A 20353-nucleotide genomic window follows, 5' to 3' on the forward strand; every position below is an offset into this window, starting at 1 on the left:
CTGCATTATGATATGTTATACCTTAAGACAGGTTGTTCTTTCAGCTTATGTGGTTTATCTGCATGGCTTCTGACTCCTTTAATCCTAGCCCTATCACGCTGTTTACTGGTCTTTGACTGAATTATTTTATACATACATACATTACACACACCCCCACACCCCCATACACCCATATTCTAATTTGTCTCGAGCCTCAGCAATAAAAGCAAGCTTTAAATGTAATAAAATAAATTATTGAAACCATTCCAGGGAATTGCATTAAAACATTACATTAAAAAAGAATTAGACAAGAAGGAAATGTGAAATATCTCGGCATTTGGTCTGAATTTTCTGATTTATTTCACCATCAACATGTGTCGTTGATTAGATAGATGAGAGAGAGACGGACGGACGGACAGACAGACAGACGGACAAATGGACGGACAGACAGATAGATAGATAGAGGGGTCATTTTATAGAAAAATAGGTGGTGGAGCTCATCCAGGGATTGTTATGCAGCTGCACATACTATTCAATGGACAAGGAGGTGGAACTCTCAGGAGGAGGAGGTGGAACTCTCCGAAAGGTTCAGGAGCTGTGCTCCTGTGAGCTCCCACTGAATCTGAGGCCTGGATAGATATGTGCTCAAGACTATCATTTTTACATTTGTTTTCTGTCAGGCTTCTGGCTTCTAACTTCTTTGTGGTTTTCTGTTCAGTGTTATTTCGTCTTATCATTTGGTAACTTTTTCTTAATCATCTAAGATTAGAAGGGGGGATTAAATTATTTTAATTTTTAAAAACAGCATCTGTAACTTACCAGAATGTAGAGGGCACCTTCGGAACTCTTCTCATACTCCGCAATAGTTGAAAAGACAGACAGCACCAGGCAGGAGAAAACTAGTAGAAAACTGGAAGGTGTTTTAAAAAAAAAAAAAAGAAGAAGAAGAAGAAGAAAAAGAAGAAAAAGAAAAACAGCATTAATGCTGCAGCTGACAACAGATATTTCCAGCCAGCAGACAGGGTTGCCTAGCTTGCTGGGACGGTTCCAGGCAATGTTTCCTCTAAGCTATGGAGCCTTTTGTGAGCAAAAATTCTACTTTGTGACTTATTGGCATTAAAGTTGTGAGCTGCTGCATGGGTTAGTTTGCATTTTCCCTGAGCTAGGACAAAAAATGTGTGAGCCAGAGGCAAAACAAACTGTGAGCTAGCTCACACTTACTCAGCTTAGAGGGAACACTGGTTCCGGGGCCCCAATCTGTCTATAACCGGAGCCCTCCTTTCCACCTGCATATTTGCATGCTCCCCATGTGTCCTTCACCTTCTTGCAAGGCCTCCTGCAGCCCATGCTCAGCTGTACCATCTGCACACCTTTCCCCAACACAACTGGCACGTGCGTGCAGCTGCCCGTGCCACTAGGAGTGCCTCCAATGTATACCCTCCGCATCACCTTCCTCAGTGACTCTCAGCAGTTGGGAGCCCAAACAAGAGGCAAGGGGAGGTATATGGGAGGGGGGGCAGTGAGCCACACCAGCAGTCCTGGGCCGTGGCAGTGTCCCACTTCACTTAACTTAGGCATCAGAGTGAGGGAATGGATTCAAACATACAAAACTGGCCCAACAAATCACTGTAGGGGTATCAGCACTAGATATGGCATGGTTCTTACCAGGGCTTTTTTGTAGCAGGAACTCCTTTGCATATTAGGCCACAAACCCCTGACGCAGCCAATCCTCCTGGAGCTTTCAGCAGGTCCTGTACTAAGAGCCCTGTAAGTTCTTGGAGGATAGGCTACATCAAAGGAGTGTGGCCTAATATGCAAAGGAGTTCCTGCTACAAAAGCAGCCCTGGTTCCTGCCCATTTGTGAACCCTATTTTCTACTTCAAAAAGCCTTTCTTTAATGTTCTGGCAGCTGTTTAAAGTTTACGTGCGCTTTCTGAGCGCTACACCTTGTGCAAACGAAAAAAGCTCTTTGCCTAGAAGACGGAAACTTTCAAAAATTGCTTCTGCTCACATCATGGCTTTTTTTGCTAGCCAAAGAGTATCACAGCGGAAAAAACCCACTAAGACAGATCAGTGGTCCATTTATTATCCACACCAACTGCCACCAGCTTTCTGTGGCCCATATAAAGTTCTTTCCAACAGCTGCTATCAGATATCCCCTATTACAGGGGTGGCCAAACTGTGGCTCGTGAGCCACATGTGGCTCTTTCACACATATTGTGTGCCTCTCGAAGCCCTCACTGCCCTGTTGGCCAGCTCAGAGAAGACATTTGTCTCTTTAAATCACTTCTCCAAACAGCTGGTGGCTTGGAGAATGCATTTAAATTTAAAGCTGCTTTCTTTCCACCACTCCCTTTTCCCTCCCTCCCCATCTATTTGCTCCTTCCTTCCTTCCTGCTCTCAACATCGGACATTTATTCTGTGTGGCTCTTTCATTAAGCAAGTTCGGCCACCCCTGCACTATTACATGGTGTGCTCATGTTGACCTGACCCTTTCCTATTGGTGCCGACTGGACAGCAAGAGTTGTGTTAGGAAATCAACATGGTAGCGGTCTGGAAATCTTCCCTTCAGATCTTCTGCAGGGCAATTACAAAACTCTGTCAAGATGGGACCTGGAGCAAAAATTCTAGTAGCACAATACTGGGAACCAGAGGAATTATCAAATATGGAGGAATGGCTGTGTAAAATATTGCTTTATTATGTACATGGGTGGGAAATAACAGCACATTTTGGGATAGCAAGCAATCTGCCCAGGACAATTTTGCTAAGAAATTGCATCCATTTTTAGTCTATTCTAATAAAGTCAAGCCTGATGACTATGTAACGATGTACTGTATTTAGAATAAATTACGCACATGACTGTATTTATAGTGTGTTATGCACAAAAAATAAAGCTATATATTTCAACATGGCCCCATGTGTGGATAGTTAAATTTGGAGACAGCAGCCATGAACAGACAGGATGGATCTTTCTATGAACCTGAAAGAAGCCCCAGCTTTGCAGAAAAATCTGAACTCGGGGGAGGAGGGGGTGGATAGACGTGCCTGCAGCTTTAAGAAATGAATGCCCTCAGTGGCCATTGCTAGGCAACCACAACAGTAATGCCAGCCTTCAAGCTTGCTACAGTTTAATAGCAGCCACTCCATGAAAGCCAGTGTGTATGGTAGTTAGCGTGTCAGACTAGGAGACTCAAGTTCAAATCCTATTCTGCCATGGAAATTTGCTTGGTAATCTTGGGGAAGTCACACACTCTCAGCCTAATCTACTTCCCCTAGTTGTTGTGAGGATAAAATGAAGGAGGGGAGAGAGAGATTGATGTGAGCCTCTTTGGATCCCCAATGTAGAGAAAAGCAGGGTATAAATGAATAATAAATACAGCTGAACATGAGAGACAGATAAAAGGTAGAGAAGAGAGAAGGAAGCAAGAAACGGCAAAGGTATGGGGGCTCCTAGGAGCAGGGAAGGAGGATATAATGTAAGGAAAGGGATACAGAGAAAAGTGAGGCGCCCCCGCAAGTCCTTCTGGGTTCCCCAACATGAAACTTGGCCTGGCAGCTACCACAGCAGAACTGGGCCAAAGTTTCCATGGTGCGAAGCTGTCAGGGGGAGCGACGGAGAGAAAGCGGAAGACAGGCCGATAAAGGTAGGGTGGCTGGCAGGAAGGACAGAAAGAAGCATGCAAGGGAGAGAGGCCATGGGGCTTTGGGGGGAAGAAGCAGAGGAAACAGTGGGGAAAGGGAAAATAAGGTGCTCCCTCCAAGTCCTGATAGGTCCCCCACTTAGAATCATAGAGTTGGAAGGGACCTCCAGGGTCATCTAGTCCAACCCCCTGAACAATGCAGGAAATTCACAAATACCTCCCCCTAAATTCACAGGATCCACATCGCTGTCAGATGGCCATCTAGCCTCTGTTGAAAAACCTCCAAGGAAGGAGAGCCCACCACCTCCCGAGGAAGCCTGTCCTACTGAGGAACCGCTCTAACGCTCAGGAAGTTCTTCCTAATGTTAAGCCGGAAACTCTTTTGATTCAATTTCAACCCGCTGGTTCTGGTCTTACCTTCTGGGGTGACAAAGGTAGGGTGGATGGCAGGGAGGACAGAAAGAAGTATGCAAGGGAGAGAGGCTATGGGGCTTTGGGGGGAAGGAGCAGTGGGGAAAGGGAAAATAAGGTGCTCCCTCCAAGTCCAGACCTGCACCATCCTCTATATGGTAGCCCTTCAAGTAGTTGATGGTGATCATATCATATCATATTGTATAACACAATATTTTAAAAGATGGGGCTTAGAGAAGATATCATGACTACTCTCTTGTGATGCCCCGAAACATCCAGAGATCTGCCTACTCTGCTGAGAGGTGATCCACTTGGTTTGCCAGAAACAACTTGGCAAGAAGGTGAAATCAGCAGTCAGCAAGGACAGGGGGTCAAGTGAGCAAGAAAGTCGAAATGAATTGAATTTACTTATTATGGCAGTGCAGCTGCAAGAAGCAAGCCAGCCCAGAAATTAAAACTTTTGAGGAAGGAAGGAAGGAAGGAAGGAAGGAAGGAAGGAAGGAAGGAAGGAAGGAAGGAAGGAAGGAAGGAAGGAAGGAAGGAAGGAAGGAAGGAAGGAAGGAAGGAAGGAAGGAAGGAAGGAAGGAAGGAAGGAAGGAAGGAAGGCATTAAATAATTCATTCCTCTGGCTTTGCTCATACACTGCTGAAAATTTAGCATGGAATATTTATAAGGCTCTGCGTGTCTGGCACTCGCCTTGGCATTTTTAACAAAGATACTGCTGTTTTGTCTGTAAAAACTAAAATAGCCAATGACACCAACCTTTCACCACAAAGGGACTACCTTCAAACAACAGGAAACACGAAAGCTACGATTGGGACGAAACTGCAATCCTTTCAGAAGCATGGGGGTATCAGGAACTCAACTAATGCTCTTTTCTGTGAGCCACAGGCCAAACACCTTCAGACTCCTTCAGTCCTCCAGTGATTTGGGGGTCAAAGTTCACCCCAAAGAAGGATACAAATTAGGGCTGCAAGGTTGCTGCTGTGGGGGATCAACCTCCCAGCCTTCATCCCACGGCTCCCACTGCTGCTCTAGTGATGAGAGGGTGCAAAAAAGGAATGGCATTTTTTCTGGCCAAAAACCAGAAGTGATATCACTGTGCTGTACTAGGAATCCTCTCGCTCTGTATGGTAAAAACCATCATGACTTAAAGAATTCTTAGAGCATCACCCGACACATTTCCAGTTTTACATGTGGAAATGACATCACGGTGCAGTGCGATGCCATTCCACCTATCTCTAAGGGCTGCCAATACAAATATGTTAAACTGCCCCTTCCCAATCGGTGCCATTTCATGTGTTCTTTTTGGTGGGGGGGGAGGGGGGTGTTTGTGTGTACACCTGGAAGTCATGGCTGACTTCTAGTGACCCTTACTGGGGTTTGGATGTTTCAGAGTCGTGGCTTGCTTTCCTGCCTCTGCATCCCGGTCCTGGTATTCCTTGGAGGTCTCCCATCCAAGCATTTGCCAGGGTTGACCCTGTTTCGCTTCCGAGATCTGACAAGGTCCGGTTTGCCTGGGCTACCCAGGTCAGAGCTATTCCATCTGTTCTCTTCTAACAATCGCCTGTGCATTTTAAGGCTTTATTAAATTAGCACTGGAGTCAATTAAACCCCAGCTAAAGCACACAGGAGGGAATGAAACAAATGCGTGATATGGAAGTAGAGTTGTGCACAGTTATCTCCAGGTCTTTCACCACTCTGAGCAGCAGCAGGAGAATTTTTTTAAAAAAAAAATCACTCTCTGGCCAACAGCATGACACACTTTTGGAGAAAACCTGTAAGCGATGTCAGTCCTCTGTAGGAATTGCTAGAAACTCTATGATTTGATCATACAGTTTCCAGCAATACCTAGAGAGGACTGACAGGGCTTCCAGGTTTCCCCCGGAATTGACATCACATGATCACCAAGGCACCCATCCCATCCCTATAAACTAGAGTTGCCAGTTCTGGGAGGGAGAGAGGGCAAGAGAGTGAGGTGACAGTAGTAAAGCTGGGGGAGAACAGACCTTCTATATAAACAGACACAGATATATAGATATAAGGTGGGGGAGAGGAGCAGGGGAGGGAAACAGAAAAAAGGATTGCAGACCAGTAACTTGACTAGAAGATGATGATAATTTTGGATTTATACCCCGCCCTTCTCTCTGAATCTCAAGAGTCTCACAGCGGCCTACAATCTCCTTTACCTTCGTCCCCCACACAAATGCCCTGTGAGATGGGTGGGGCCGAGCGAGCCCTCCCAAAAGCTACCCTTTCAAGGACAGCTGACTCGAGGCCATTCCAGCAGCAGCAAGTGGAGGAGTGGGGAATCAAACCCGGTTCTCCCAGATAAGAGGCCACGCACTTAACCACTACACCAAACTGCACTCCCAGAAGGAGCATGAACCACAACTATGAAGTCCAACCACGAACCCCACGAACCCAGTCAGCTCACATCATATGAAACAAACTGGGGCTATGAGCTCTGGGCCTGAAAGAGCTGAAGAGCTAAGTTGGAAGGGGGTCATAGAGGCCATCCAGCCCAACCCCCTGCTCAGTGTAGGATCAGCCCAAAGCATCCCTGACAAGCGTACCTTTTTGCCCATAACTTAAACCCAACTTGTAAATCCTCTCCTCTGCTGCTAACTGGAAGAACTCCCTGCCCTCTTCTGGCAGCCCTTCAAAGACTTCAAGAGAGGAATCCTGATCCCTCCTCCCCTCGCCTCCCCTTCTCCTGACTGAACATTCCCAAGTCTCTCAGCCTTTCCTCACGATCATCTTCGTCAGTTGAAGAAAACAGGCTCTGGAGGGCATAACTCGGTTAAAGATAACACAATTAGACCCAAACACACCCACAAATAAACAAACCCAACCCAAGACGCTTGCGCAGTTTATCTGTATCTTCCAGACAGTGTCACAGAGGACTCTCAAAACGGTTAGCCCTGCTTAGTATTACCCAAGAACTATCTCATAAGAACATAAGAGAAGCCATGTTGGATCAGGCCAATGGCCCATCCAGTCCAACACTCTCTGTCACACAGTGGCCAATATATGTGTGTGTGTATATATACGTTAATCACCCTTTGGGTGAAGTACTTCCTTTTATCCGTTTTAACCTGACTGCTCAGCAATTTCATTGAATGCCCACGAGTTCTTGTATTGTGAGAAAGGGGGAAAAGTACTTCTTTCTCTACTTTCTCCATCCCATGCATAATCTTGTAAACCTCTATCATGTCACCCCGCAGTTGACATTTCTCCAAGCTAAAGAGCCCCAAGCGTTTTAACCTTTCTTCATAGGGAAAGTGTTTCAAACTTTTAATCATTCTAGTTGCCCTTTTCTGCACTTTTTCCAGTGCTATAATATCCTTTTTGAGATGCGGTGACCAGAATTGTACACAGTATTCTAAATGAGATCGCACCATCGATTTATACAGGGGCATTATGATACTGGATGATTTGTTTTCAATTCCCTTCCTAATAATTCCCAGCATGGCGTTGGCCTTTTTTATTGCAATCGCACTTGACATTTTCAGTGAGTTATCTACCATGACCCCAAGATCTCTCTCTTGGTCAGTCTCTGCCAGTTCACACCCCATCAACTTGTATTTGTAGCTGGGATTCTTGGCCCCAATGTGCATTACTTTGCACTTGGCCACATTGAACCTCATCTGCCACGTTGACGCCCACTCACCCAGCCTCAAGAGATCCCTTTGGAGTGCCTCACAATCCTCTCTGGTTCTCACCACCCTGAACAATTTAGTGTCATCTGCAAACCTGGCCACTTCACTGCTTACTCCCAACTCCAGATCATTAATGAACAAGTTAAAGAACATGGGACCCAGTATTGAGCCCTGCGGCACCCCACTGCTTACTGTCCTCCACTGTGAAGACTGCCCATGGGGAGGGACGGTGGCTCAGTGGCAGAGCATCTGCTTGGGAAGCAGAAGGTCCCAGGTTCAATCCCCGGCATCTCCAAAAAAGGGTCCAGGCAAATAGGTGTGAAAAACCTCAGCTTGAGACCCTGGAGAGCCGCTGCCAGTCTGAGAAGACAATACTGACTTTGATGGACCAAAGGTCTGATTCAGTAGAAGGCAGCTTCATATGTTCATTTATATTCACTCTCTGCTTCCTATTAATAATAATAATAATAATAATAATAATAATAATAATAATAATAATATATTTCATTTATATCCCACCCTCCCCACCGAAGCAGGCTCAGGGCAGCTCACAACATATAAGAATTACAAATTACAATATTAATTAATTAATTAGCCAGTTTTTGATCCACAAGAGGACCTGTCCTTTTACTCCATGACTCTCGAGCTTACTAAGGAGCCTTTGATGAGGAACTTTACAAAAAGCTTTCTGGAAGTCAAGATAAACAACATCTATTGGGTCCCCTTTGTCCACATATTTGTTCACCATCTCATGAACCTTTCATTCCTTCTGACAACATACAAAAACTGAGTCAATCAGGTAACACCATGCCCAAGCGGAAGCCTGCTATTCCAGAGAATCTCTCTGTTTTTATGGATTTTATGGTCTGTTGCCGATAATATGGATTACGATCCTTTTGATTTAACATGTTATTTCTGGATTTATGATATTACTTAATTTCGATGTGGTTTATTTAATGTGGCTGTAAGGTTTTAATGTTGCAAGCCACCCTGAGCCCACTTGTGGGATAGGGCGGGGTATAAACCGGAAAATGTAATTTAATTAATTAAATTAGATTAAAACACGCTTTGTCGCATGCTCAGAAGAAGGTGATATTGGATTTATATCTCACCCTCCACTCCAAATCTCAGAATCTCAGAGCGGCTCACAATCTCCTTTATCTTCCTCCCCAGCAACAGACACCCTAAGAGGTGAGTGGGGCTGAGAGAGCTCTCACAGAAGTTGCCCTTTCAAGGACAGCTCTGACCCAAGGCCATTCCAGAGCTGCAAGTGGAGGAGTGGGGAGTCAAACCTGGTTCTCCCAGATAAGAGTCCGCACACTTAACCACTACACCAAATTGCCATAACTTGCTGTCACTTTGTAAAAAGATTAGGACAGTGGCCAATAAGGAACCCAGCCCACCACCTCAGGCAACACAGAATAGTGCTCAAGAAAAGGAGCAAGTGCATGGATGGAGGTTGTGGCCAGAGCACTGAGACGGGCATGCATATTAAATCCCACTACCCACAGATGCCTTTTGCTTGTGGTGTGGCTCATGCTAGCCTTTTTCAAGTCCATTCATCCATGAGCACATGGAAGAACTACACCATGAAAACCAGCTCAAAGAACCAACATCTTTTGACCATCCCTGGCCCAAAGGACATCTGGCTTGCCTCAACTAGGGCCACGGCTTTCTTGGCCCTGGCCCCGATCTGGTGGAATCACCTCCTCATAGAAATCTGGGCCCTACTGGATTTACTACCATTCCATAGGGCCTGTAAGACAGAGCTGTTCCGCCCAAGTTTTTGGTTGAGGCAAACTGGTGTCCTTTCTTCTTCCATCTGTTTGGCCTCCCCTATAGTGACTTACCATCTCCCCATTTGACTATTACATCTGATCTCGGGCCGATATATATGTTTAATCTGTAAAATGTGCCTGCACCACCTTCTGTTTTTCATATTGTTTTATTATTATTTTATTGTTGGGTTTTAATTGCCATTTATTTATGCCTGCAATCTGCCCTGAGCCCACCTATGGAAAAGGGCGGAATATAAATCTACTAAAAGGGAAAGGAGGGGAGGGGAGGAGATGAAAGGAGAGGAGAGGAGAGGAGAGGTACCAGCTCTCAAAGGCATTCCCCGTGGGGTCATTCCATCCAGGATCTGGAAGAAGCCGCTGTCAAACTTTGTGTATTATTTAAATAGCCTGTACTTTATCAACCATCCCAATTAGAATTGGCCTGTTACTTCAAAACACAAATCAAATCACATAATTCCAATCATATCAACACGAGAAAAGTCTCTCTTCAGATGCAGACACCGGAACCTGATTTAAACCATCCTAAAGGGAGAAAGGTCGCTCACAGAATTTAAGCAACAAAGGGCACAAAGGCTGAAACAAAGAAAATTTAATTTGAATAACAGCCTATGTAAACAATGGCTTTCATTAGCGTAATGCACTCTGGCCTTCGTTAATAGACAGTAACTCGCTCTGATGTATGATTTTCATTGAATGACGCATCATTAAGGGCGCTAATTCCATTTACGGCCCCCTATTATTTCCCAAAAACGCAAGCAAAGTTAACACGCACACAGATCTTAATGTTTTGCAGCTTTCTCCTCGAGGAAAATGAGTTTTACTAAGGGATCATTATTTTCAGACTACATGTTATCCTAGAACAAGCTTCTAAATAACTAGACGTTGACAGCGAGGGAGTATCATTTCCAGGGGTTCAAAAAAAACCAGTTGTAAGTTATGATAAAGTAGTTCTCCAAAACGTCCCATCATTAATAGAATCATAGAATCAAGGAGTTGAAAGGGACCTCCAGGGTCATCTAGTCCAACCCCCTGCACAATGCAGAAAACTCACAAATATCTCCCCCTAAATTCACAGGATCTTCATTGCTGTCAGATGGCCATCTAGCCTCTGTTAAAAAACCTCCAAGGAAGGAGAGCCCACCACCTCCCGAGGAAGCCTGTTCCACTGAGAAACCACTATAACGGTCAGGAAGTTCTTCCTAATGTTGAGCCGGAAACTTTGAATTTAATTTCAACCCATTGGTTCTGGTCCTACCTTCCGGGGCCACAGAAAACAATTCCATACCATCCTCTATAGGACAGCCCTTCAAGTACTTGAAGATGGTGATCCTATCACCTCTCAGCCGCCTCCTCTCCAGGCTAAACATCCCCAGCTCCTTCAACCTTTCCTCATAGGACTTGGTCTCCAGACCCTTCACCATCTTCGTTGCCCTCCTCTGGACCTTTTCCAGAAGAAGACTGCAGATTTATACCTCGCCCTTCTCTCCAAATCAGAACCTCAGAGCGGCTTACAATCTCGTTTATCCTCTTCTCCCACAACAGACACCCTGTGAGATGGGTGGGGCTGAGAGAGCTCTCCGAGACAACTCAAGGACAACTTGTACAAGAGTTATGGCTGACCCAAGGCCATTCCAGCAGTGCAAGTGGAGGAATGGGGAATCAAACCCGGCTCTCCCAGATAAGAATCCACACACTTAACCACTGCACTAAACTGGCTTGCCCATGTCTTGCTAACTGAGGGCCCTGGCTTCCTTGATGGAGTCAACCCATCTCATATTGGATCTTCCTCCTTTCCTGCTGCCTTCAACTTTTCCTACCATGATTGTCTTTTCTAATTACTCTTGTCTTCTCGTAGCCACCATCGTTACTCAAAAGATAACAAAACAAAGATTCCTCTGTTGCAAGGAACTAAGGCTGTCGAGCTCGCACCAGGGGCAGGGGATCCGCCAGTCTGGAGGGCCCCAACCCGCTAGCAGGGAGCAGACTGCCAAGGGGATCCCCACCCACAAACAGCCCCATCGCCACATGATGTCCCCAGCACGATGACATCACTTCCAGGTGATGTCATTGCACCAGGGAAGCACTAGGAATCGCAGCAATACCATAGAGCTTTACCACAAATACGAGAACGTCCCTGGCGCGACGTCCCCAGTGCGATGACATCACTTCCGTAGAGTCCCCTGCCGCAGCAGCGGAGGGACTTGGCAACCCTACAAGGAACAGTTTTGTGCTGCTCTTAAGATTTCCACTTCTTCCAAAAAGAAGACCACTTAGCCTCAATCCGGGCCAGGGCATTCTTTGTCCTGGCCCCTACCTGGTAGAACAAACTCCCATTGGAGATTAGGGCCCTGCAGGGACCGTTGCAGTTCCGCAGGGCCTGCAAGGCAGAGCTGTTCCACCAGGCATTCAACTGAGGCGGTGGACATTTTGTTATTCTGTGGCCTCCCTGCTGCCGAAACCCTGATGCTATAAATCTGCTGACCCATTTATCTTATACCAGCTGGGGGATGTATGGAAGGGGTGGAGGCAACTAATACCACCAACTGCAGAATCGGAGTTTGTTTTTAGAATGTTATATTGTTTTCAGATTATATATCGTTTTATTATGTGTATCTGATTTTAACCTTGTATAACTGACTGTTTTTACCCGCTCAGGGCCCATTTGGGAAAGGGGCAGGCTACAATATATTGAAAATAATAAATAAATGTAAAATAAATACATTTTCAATCTCGTTTTTATTTTTATTAAACATAAGTCAGGCTTTTCTTGAACGCACAGGAACACAGTTCCGGCTGGCTTGGCACCAGGGGGTGTGGCCTAATATGCAAACGAGTTCCTGCTGGGCTTTTCCTACAAAAAAAAATCCCTTAACATAAGTATAAAACAAAACTCAAGTCCAGTGGCACCTTTAGGATCAACCAAGTTTTATTCCTGGTATCAGCTTTCATTAGGCTTCCCAATCCCCAGGTCCCAGCGGGGGATCCCCCGGTTTTACAGGCTTCCCCCCTCCCCCACAGCCATTATGCACCTCCATGAACAATTCCCATAGGAAATGATGGGGAATTGATCTGCGGGTATCGGGGGCTCTGGGGGGGGCTGTTTTTTGAGGTAGAGGCACCAAATTTTCAGTATAGCATCTAGTGCCTCTCCCCAAAATACCCCCCAAGTTTCAAAAGGATTGGACCAGGGGGTCCAATTCTACGAGCCCGAAAAGAAGGTGCCCCTATCTTTCATTATTTTCTATGGAAGGAAGGCATTTTAAAAGGTGTGCTGTCCCTTTAAATGTGATGGCCAGAACTTCCTTGGAGTTCAATTCTGCTTATCACACCCTTGCGTCTGGCTCTGCCCCAAATGTCTCCTGGCTCCACCCTCAAAGTCCCCAGATGTTTCTTGAATTGGATTTGGCAACCCTAGCTTTCATGTGCATGCACATTTCTTCAGGGAACACTGAAGCAAGACTTCACTAACAATTACATCTAGGTAGAGAGAAGAAGGGCGCACACCAGTGTTCCTTCTAAGCTGAGTTAGTGTGAGCTAGCTCACAGTTTTTTTAGCCTCCGGCTCACACACTTTTGTTTTAGCTCAGGAAGGATGGCTCCAGAGCAAACCAATTTATGCAGTAGGCAAATTGCTCGCTCACAACTTTAATGCCAGCAACTCACGAAGTAGAACTTTTGCTCACAAGATTCCACAGCTTAAGAGGGAACACTGGTGCACACAAACAAAAGTTTTTACCCAGAATTAAACTTCGCTGGTCTTAAAGGTGCCGCTGTACTCTGTTGTCTCAGACTAACACAGCTGCCCACCTGAATCTATAAGTATACATTTGCATACACAATGCTATAGCAGCTTGTGAAGGCTGAGAATGCTTTTAAGACATTAAAAAGGTAAAGGTATTCCCTGTGCAAACACCAGTCGTTTCCAACTCTGGAGTGACATTGCTTTCACAACATTTTCACAGCAGACTTTTTACAGGGTGGTTTGCCATTGCCTTCCCCAGTCATCTACACTTTCCCCCCAGCAAGCTGGGGACTCATTTTACCAACCTCGGAAGGATGGAAGGCTGAGTCAACCTGGAGTCGGCTACCTGAACCCAGCTTCCGCCGGGATCGAACTCAAGACGTGAGCAGAGAGTTCGGACTGCAGTACTGCATCTTTACCACTCTGCGCCACAGGGCATTATTGACTACTTAATTTGTACTCATCTGCTTCTATAAACTGGAAGGAGTTAAACCTCTCCCCCCCCCCCAAGTTTTTTGGGGGGGGTTTAAGATTTCATATTTTTCTGCGAACATAGGCATTTTTCAAGTTTGTAGAAAGATCTGGCTTATTGGTTCTTGGTTCCAGTCTCCAGATTTAAGTAGCCACAGACCTGACCACATTAAGAATTAGATATAAAATTCTTTGGAACCAGAAAAAAGAAAAAAGGAATTAGATATATCAATATGAGAGGCCGTCTCTGAAGCTACGCTATCCTCTTCTCCCAAAGCAACCTGGCCAACGCCAAAATGAAAGCTATCACATTAAACCAACCAGGCTACCCAACAATTCCTACGATTCAAAAGTTCAGCATAAATCTTTGGCTCCAAGAAAGCAGTTTCAGACAATAAAACCGGTGGGTCTGACGTTTATAGCCATCTTGAAAAGCCCTGCCTAATCCACCCAAAGCCTCATTACCAGCCCTCTGAGGCTTTTATAGGTAAGCCGGAATAATCAATAACTTATTAAAAATTGTTTTGCTTGATTGAAAACTCCCAAGATTGGATGTATTTCCCCCCTGCATTGAGTCGCCAAACGGGCTCCCTGCCCTGAATTTCACAGAACCATAAAACGGGAGGGACCAAAAAGGACTTGAAAGTGATCTTCTCCAACTTCCAGATGGCTTGAGTTCAGCATCCCTCACAGGCAGCTACACAGCTTCAGACATCTTAACTATGCAAACACTCACCAACTTTCTCGGGTTGGTAAGAACTTTGGATTGTCTTGAGCGTTCTGCTCTGGAAAAAGCTTGGTGAATACAACTTTCCATCTGGATTGCCACCAAACTTCCAGAAGCATTTCCAGAAACCATACTGGAGTCCACAATTGGTATCCTATAGGGTTGCCAGGTCCGTGTTGGAAAATGCCTGGAAACTCTGAGGGTAGATTCAGGAGCGGGTGGGCCTCAGCATGGTCCAATGCCATAGAGTCCACCCTTCAAAGCAGCCATTTTCTCCAGGGGAGCTGATCTCTGCCAGCTGGAGATCAGCTGTAAAAGCAGGAGATCTCCAGGTCCCACCTGGAGGCTGGCAACCCTAGTTCTAGGACTCCAAAATGGTGCCTGGAACAGCCACTATAGAGCAGGACCTCTCAACATGATGACTGTGTGCCATGGTGGTGAGGTCACATACCCCAATGCCTCCACCCCCCACTTGTTGCTAGGCTGGGTCTTGTAACCCTAGCAATGAGCATACAAAATCCAAAACAAATATCCCCTCAACACCTTTCTATTAGGGCCAACCAAAATGACACAAACATTTATGCAAGATTTCCAGAAAAAAGTGGAAAACCACAGTACCACAGTATTTACATCCAAGTGAAACGTTCACATGCATACCATGGAGCCTAGGGTTGCCAAGCTCCCGGGTCGGTCAGGGTTCTCCTGCATTGGGGGTCCCCAACCTGCCGGCCCACAGTGGGATGGTGGCAGGATCCCTGCCCAATGTCGCCTGCATGATAATGTCACTCAGAAGTGACACTGTGCCAGCAATGGTGTGTGCCAGCCACTCTGGGCACTTCCGGGAAAACTCTTATGGTTTTCCCCAGACGTTCTAGCAATTTGGGAGGAAAACTCTATGGTACCATAGTGCTTTCCTCCCAAGTTGCTAAAGTGTCCATGGAAAACCACAGAAAAAGTCCCCCGCCGACAGCCACGGGGGACTAGGCAACCCTAATGGAGTCACCAAAGTTCACGACACCATGAAACAGACTCAACCACCTGAGAACATTTTAGCAGATTATAATCTTCATATGTAATAATGAAACCCAAGCTCAGGTCGTATTAAAAAAATCAAAAAATTCCTTCTTGCTATCATCTTTAATATCCTGTCAGATGAAATCCAAAGGCTCCCAAAAATGATAAAAGATTATCCTTCCTATAGAGATGGCACCAAATGTATTAGGAACAGAAGCAGCACAAAGAGGTTGTGAAGGAGAAACCTGCAGAAAGTGACAGCATCTGGTTTCAGATTCATCCCCCGCCCCAGCCCCAAGCCTTAATCCTACACAGAAGAAGACGGTCTCCACACACAGTTCTTGGAGTGTTAATGAGAGAAGTTGACAGTCAGACACAAATCCGAGTTCCTGCTACATATTAACTAAAACTCGTGTCAGGATCTCCGAAGATATATGGATACTAAAGCTGAGGAGAAACAGAGGATTGTATAATTAACTTCTGGCTCTAGGCAGAATCCAGACAATAATTCTATCACACATCTTAAGAAAATGTACAGTAGAATATTCTTGATAACAGGATGATTATCAAAAGACATAAAAACATAAGAGAAGCCATGTTGGATCAGGCCAATGGCCCATCCAGTCCAACATTCTGTGTCACACAATGGCAAAAAAAAAAAGTGGGTGCCATCAGGAGGTCCATCAGTGGGGGCCAGGACACTAGAAGCCCTCTCACTGTTACCCCCCCAAGTACCAAGCATACAGAGCATCACTACCCCAAACAGAGAGTTCCATCTGTACCCTGCGGCTAACAGCCACTGATGGACCTCTGCTCCAGATGTTTATCCAGCCCCCTCTTGAAGCCATCTATGCTTGTAGCTGCCACCACTTCCCAAGGCAGTGAATTCCAAGCTACATATGTATGTGCTGTTAAGTTGTGACTGATGTGCGGCAACCACAGCAAGAGGTTTTTGAAGGCAAGTGAGGAGTAGAGGGGGTTTGTCATAGCCTTCTTCCACAGAGACTTCCTTGGGGGTCTTCCATTCAAGTACGAAACCTGAATAGCTTCTGAGATCTAGCAAGATTTGGCTATACCAGGGGTGTAGCTTGGGAGACACATGTAGCTTTTTCACACATAGTATGTGTCTCTCGAAGTCCCCACCGCCTCATTGGCCTGCTTCGAGAAGGCATTTCTCTCTAAATCACTCCTCCAACCCAAGCCAGCTGGCGGCTTGAAGAATGCATTTAAAGTTAAAGTTGCTTTCTTTCCACTCCTCTCTCTCCCTCCCCATCTATTTCCTTCCTTCTATGTCAGGGGTGTGTGGCATATGCAAATGAATTGTGCTAATGAGCTCCAGCACTTCTTTTTCTACAAAAGGACCCCTTCCACTTTTTCCATTGTATCCTCACAGGAACCCAGCAGGGGAAGAGAGGCTGAGAGAGCAAGACTTGCCTGAAGCCACTGAGCTTCATGGCTGCGTCTGGCTTTGAAGCTTGCTTGCTTGGATCCTGGCCCACACTGGCTTTACAGTCAACGGTCGCCTCACACAGTTGCCTCACAGAGCCAGTTTGGTGTAGCTGTTAAGAGCATACACTCTGTTCTGGGAGAACCGGGTTTGAGTCCCCACTCCTCTCCATGGCAGCTGCTGGTATGACCTTGGGTCAGTCACAAATTATCACAGAGCTATTCTCTCGAGAGCAGTTCTCTGAGAGCTCTGTCAGCTCCATTTCCCTCATAGGGTGTCTGTTGTGGGGAGAGGAAGGGAAGGCGATTGTAAACTGCCCCGAGACTCCGAGTGAAGGGCGGGGCATAAATCCAATCTCTTCTCTTTTTCTCTGAGGAGAGACTGACAACGTCCCAAATAAAAAGCACAGCAGAATCAACCTGGCTCCATTCTGTTTTGGCCCGTTACATAGCCGAACGGAAAAAACGAAGGGACTTCTAGTAAAACTCGCAGCTGACCAGAAATCCATCTGGCTGATGGAAAAACCAACAATTAAAGAGACAGCCTCATCAATAATCCCTTCAAGACACTTCAAGGTTGACAAGAAATGTTCCATTTATAGGCTTTGCTAATGAGTAGCCCTGGCAGCCTAATAGCCCAGCCTAGCCTGTTCTCATCAGAGCTTGGAAGCTAAGCTTGGCCTCTGCTAGTACTTGGAGAGGTGACCACCAAGGCAGTCCAGGGTTGCTACTCAGTAGCCAGCAATTTCAAACCACCTCTGCTCCTCTCTCACCTTGAAAACCAGTTCCAACTTGACGGCAGAAAAAAGAAGGAGTAGCTCACTAGATTGAATAAGATTTTTTTTTCATTTTTAAACCTCTAAAAGCTTCTGCATCCTAAAAAACAGAAATTGGCCATGCCTTAAATATCGTGTCTTGTTTTCATACACAGCAATTCTTCTTTATACCTCCTCCTCATCTCTTTTGAGATACACAAAAAGTTCAAAAATACAGGAAATCTTTTGTTCACATAGAGAGGGTCTGCCCAGCCATTTTGAGCCTTTGGGTAACTTTGGGAATTCTGACATAGCAGGGTGGGCACAGCCACAAAATGGCTGCCACAAGAGGCAGGACCAGTCACAAAATGGCTGCCATCGCTTACATTCAATAACAAAAATGGGCTCCTGCATTAAAGCAACAATACACAGCTATACAGAACACAGGAAAATATACTCCTCAATCAAGCAAATGTCTTATATCACTGGTAAGATTTATATATTATATGCAATAGTTAATACAAAACTACTTGAAATGCTGTATTCATATATCCCCAACAATAACAAAGTACTCAAATCATATGTCTCCAACAGTACTGGTAAGTTTCTCAATCCACCTTACTTCCGGTAGAAGGCAAAGGACCACAAGAGCAAGAGACCTCTGAATTTTTCTAAGAGTTTCATTGTCTTCCAGAGTTTTTTGTCTTGTTAAATGATTTCAAGGTTACTCTGTTTGAAAGACTATTGTTTACAGAATGGATTTGTCCAATGAGATGCGGATTGAGAAAATAAACAAGTACGGTACTTTGTTACTGTTGGAGACATAGGATTTGAGTACCTCATTACTGTTGGAGATATATGCCGCTGAGCCACAGCCACACACCCCCACCAATTATACAGGTGCCAACGATTTACAGGTTCAACCAGGGTTTCCAGGTCAATTCAAGAAATATCTGGGGACTTTGGGGGTGCAGCCAGGAGACAATGGGGTGGGGCCAGGAGGAGTAAGGTTGTGACAAGCATAACCAAACTCCAAAGGGAGTTCTGGCCATCACATTTAAAGGGACCGCACACCTTTTAAATGCTTTCCCTCCTTTGGAAATAATGGATAGGGGCACCTTCTTTTGTGGCTCACAGAATTGCACCTCCTGGTCCAATCTTTTTGAAATTTGGAGAGTCTTTTGAGGAGAGACACTGGATGCTATGCTGAAAATTTGGTGCCTCTACCTCAAAAACCAGCCCCCTCAGAGTCCCGGATAACCACAGATCCATTCTCCATTATACCCTATGGGAATCAGTTTCCATAGGGAATAATGGAGTGCCATCCGCAGAAGAACAGATGCTTTCGAGCTGTGGTGCTAGGGAAGACTCTTGAGAGTCCCTCGGACTGCAAGATGATCAAATCAGTCAGTCCTAAGGGAAATCAACCCTGACTGTTCCCTGGAAGTTCAGATGTTGAAGCTGAAACTCAAATACTTTGGCCACCAAATGAGAAGGGAGCACTCCCTGGAGAAGATCCTGATGCTGGGAAATACAGACGGCAAAAGAAGAAGGGGACCACAAAAGATGTGATGGCTGGACAGTGTTACTGATGTAACTAACACCAATTTGAGCAGACTTCAGAGGATGGTGGAAGACAGGAGGGCCTGGTGGGGCTTTATCAATGGGGTCGCAAAGAGCCGGAATCGACTGTGCAACTGAACAATAATAACATCAGACATTTCCTTTCCCACCCACTCCACTTTCTGACGACCCCCTAAGTGAGGGGAGGGCCTCCAAACCGGGGTGGTAGGCACAACCATAAAATGGCAGCCTCAAGCAGCAGCGCCACACACTCAAAGGAAATCGCAGAAGAGAATAGAGAAAATTTTAAAGAATACACTGTGAAAAATGAGTCAAAGAAAATAAAACCAATGCTGTGGTGGGAGCTGCAACTGAAGTAACATTATTTTAAATTGCCTAGCCAACTGTATCCATAGCAGCCCATCAGAAGCCCTGTCTGTCCTCACCCTCTTTCTAAAAACACCAAACACCAAGAAACGTGATGGCAGGCACCAAGGTGCCCAAGGACACCATTTTGGAGACCCCTGTCCTATACAAAAGCTCCCAAAAGCCTGCTGGTTGCTGCCTATTATCATTTGGGTACTCAAGTGTGGAAAAGTTTCTTGCTCCTTGACTCATCTTTGCCTCCTTTTGCCCAAATAAAGCCAGAAACTAATAAAACGGCGCCACTGATTAAACAAACGCTAATGAACTGCAAAGCCACCAGCTTCACCGGCAGCGCTGGAGGGAAGGGGAGGGAGTTGAAAGCCACAATTAATCACATTTGCTCATCAGCCAATTTCTTTAATTCACTGAGCTCAGGAGAAAATACAGTATGTCCCCCTCCCCTGGCCCCATAACGCACCACAGGTTCAGTAACTTCTGCATTGATTTAATTGTATTTTCTCCCATCTTTTTAAGTCTATCATTAAAGCCACCGCGATGCCCAGAAGCCAGGGCACCTATCCATAACACTGCAGCTTTTCCCACAGAAGGGGGCTCTGGTGGGGGATGGAAGGGAGAAGCTATAGAAACAGATTCATACAGGAGATACACTGGAATGGAACGGAGAGAAACTGAACTGGATGGCACATATCGTCTTGGTGGGATCAGGGGAGAAAAGCTTTGAGGATAGAGGCAAACCAAGTTTACCACAGCAGTAG

General features: G+C 45.6%; 1 protein-coding gene across 2 annotated transcripts in view; it reads right to left on the bottom strand.

Moving 5' to 3' along the window:
* Positions 1–20353, bottom strand: part of KCNQ2 (potassium voltage-gated channel subfamily Q member 2) — a 166209-nt gene that overhangs the window by 105432 nt on the left and 40424 nt on the right. For both annotated transcript variants that reach the window (XM_060230666.1, XM_060230665.1), the window contains exon 2: positions 799–889. In XM_060230666.1, coding sequence (XP_060086649.1) covers positions 799–889 — 91 coding nt within the window. The remainder of the gene's footprint in view (positions 1–798; positions 890–20353) is intronic.

This window comes from Heteronotia binoei, chromosome 2 (assembly GCF_032191835.1).
Source record: "Heteronotia binoei isolate CCM8104 ecotype False Entrance Well chromosome 2, APGP_CSIRO_Hbin_v1, whole genome shotgun sequence".
NCBI lineage: Eukaryota > Metazoa > Chordata > Lepidosauria > Squamata > Gekkonidae > Heteronotia > Heteronotia binoei.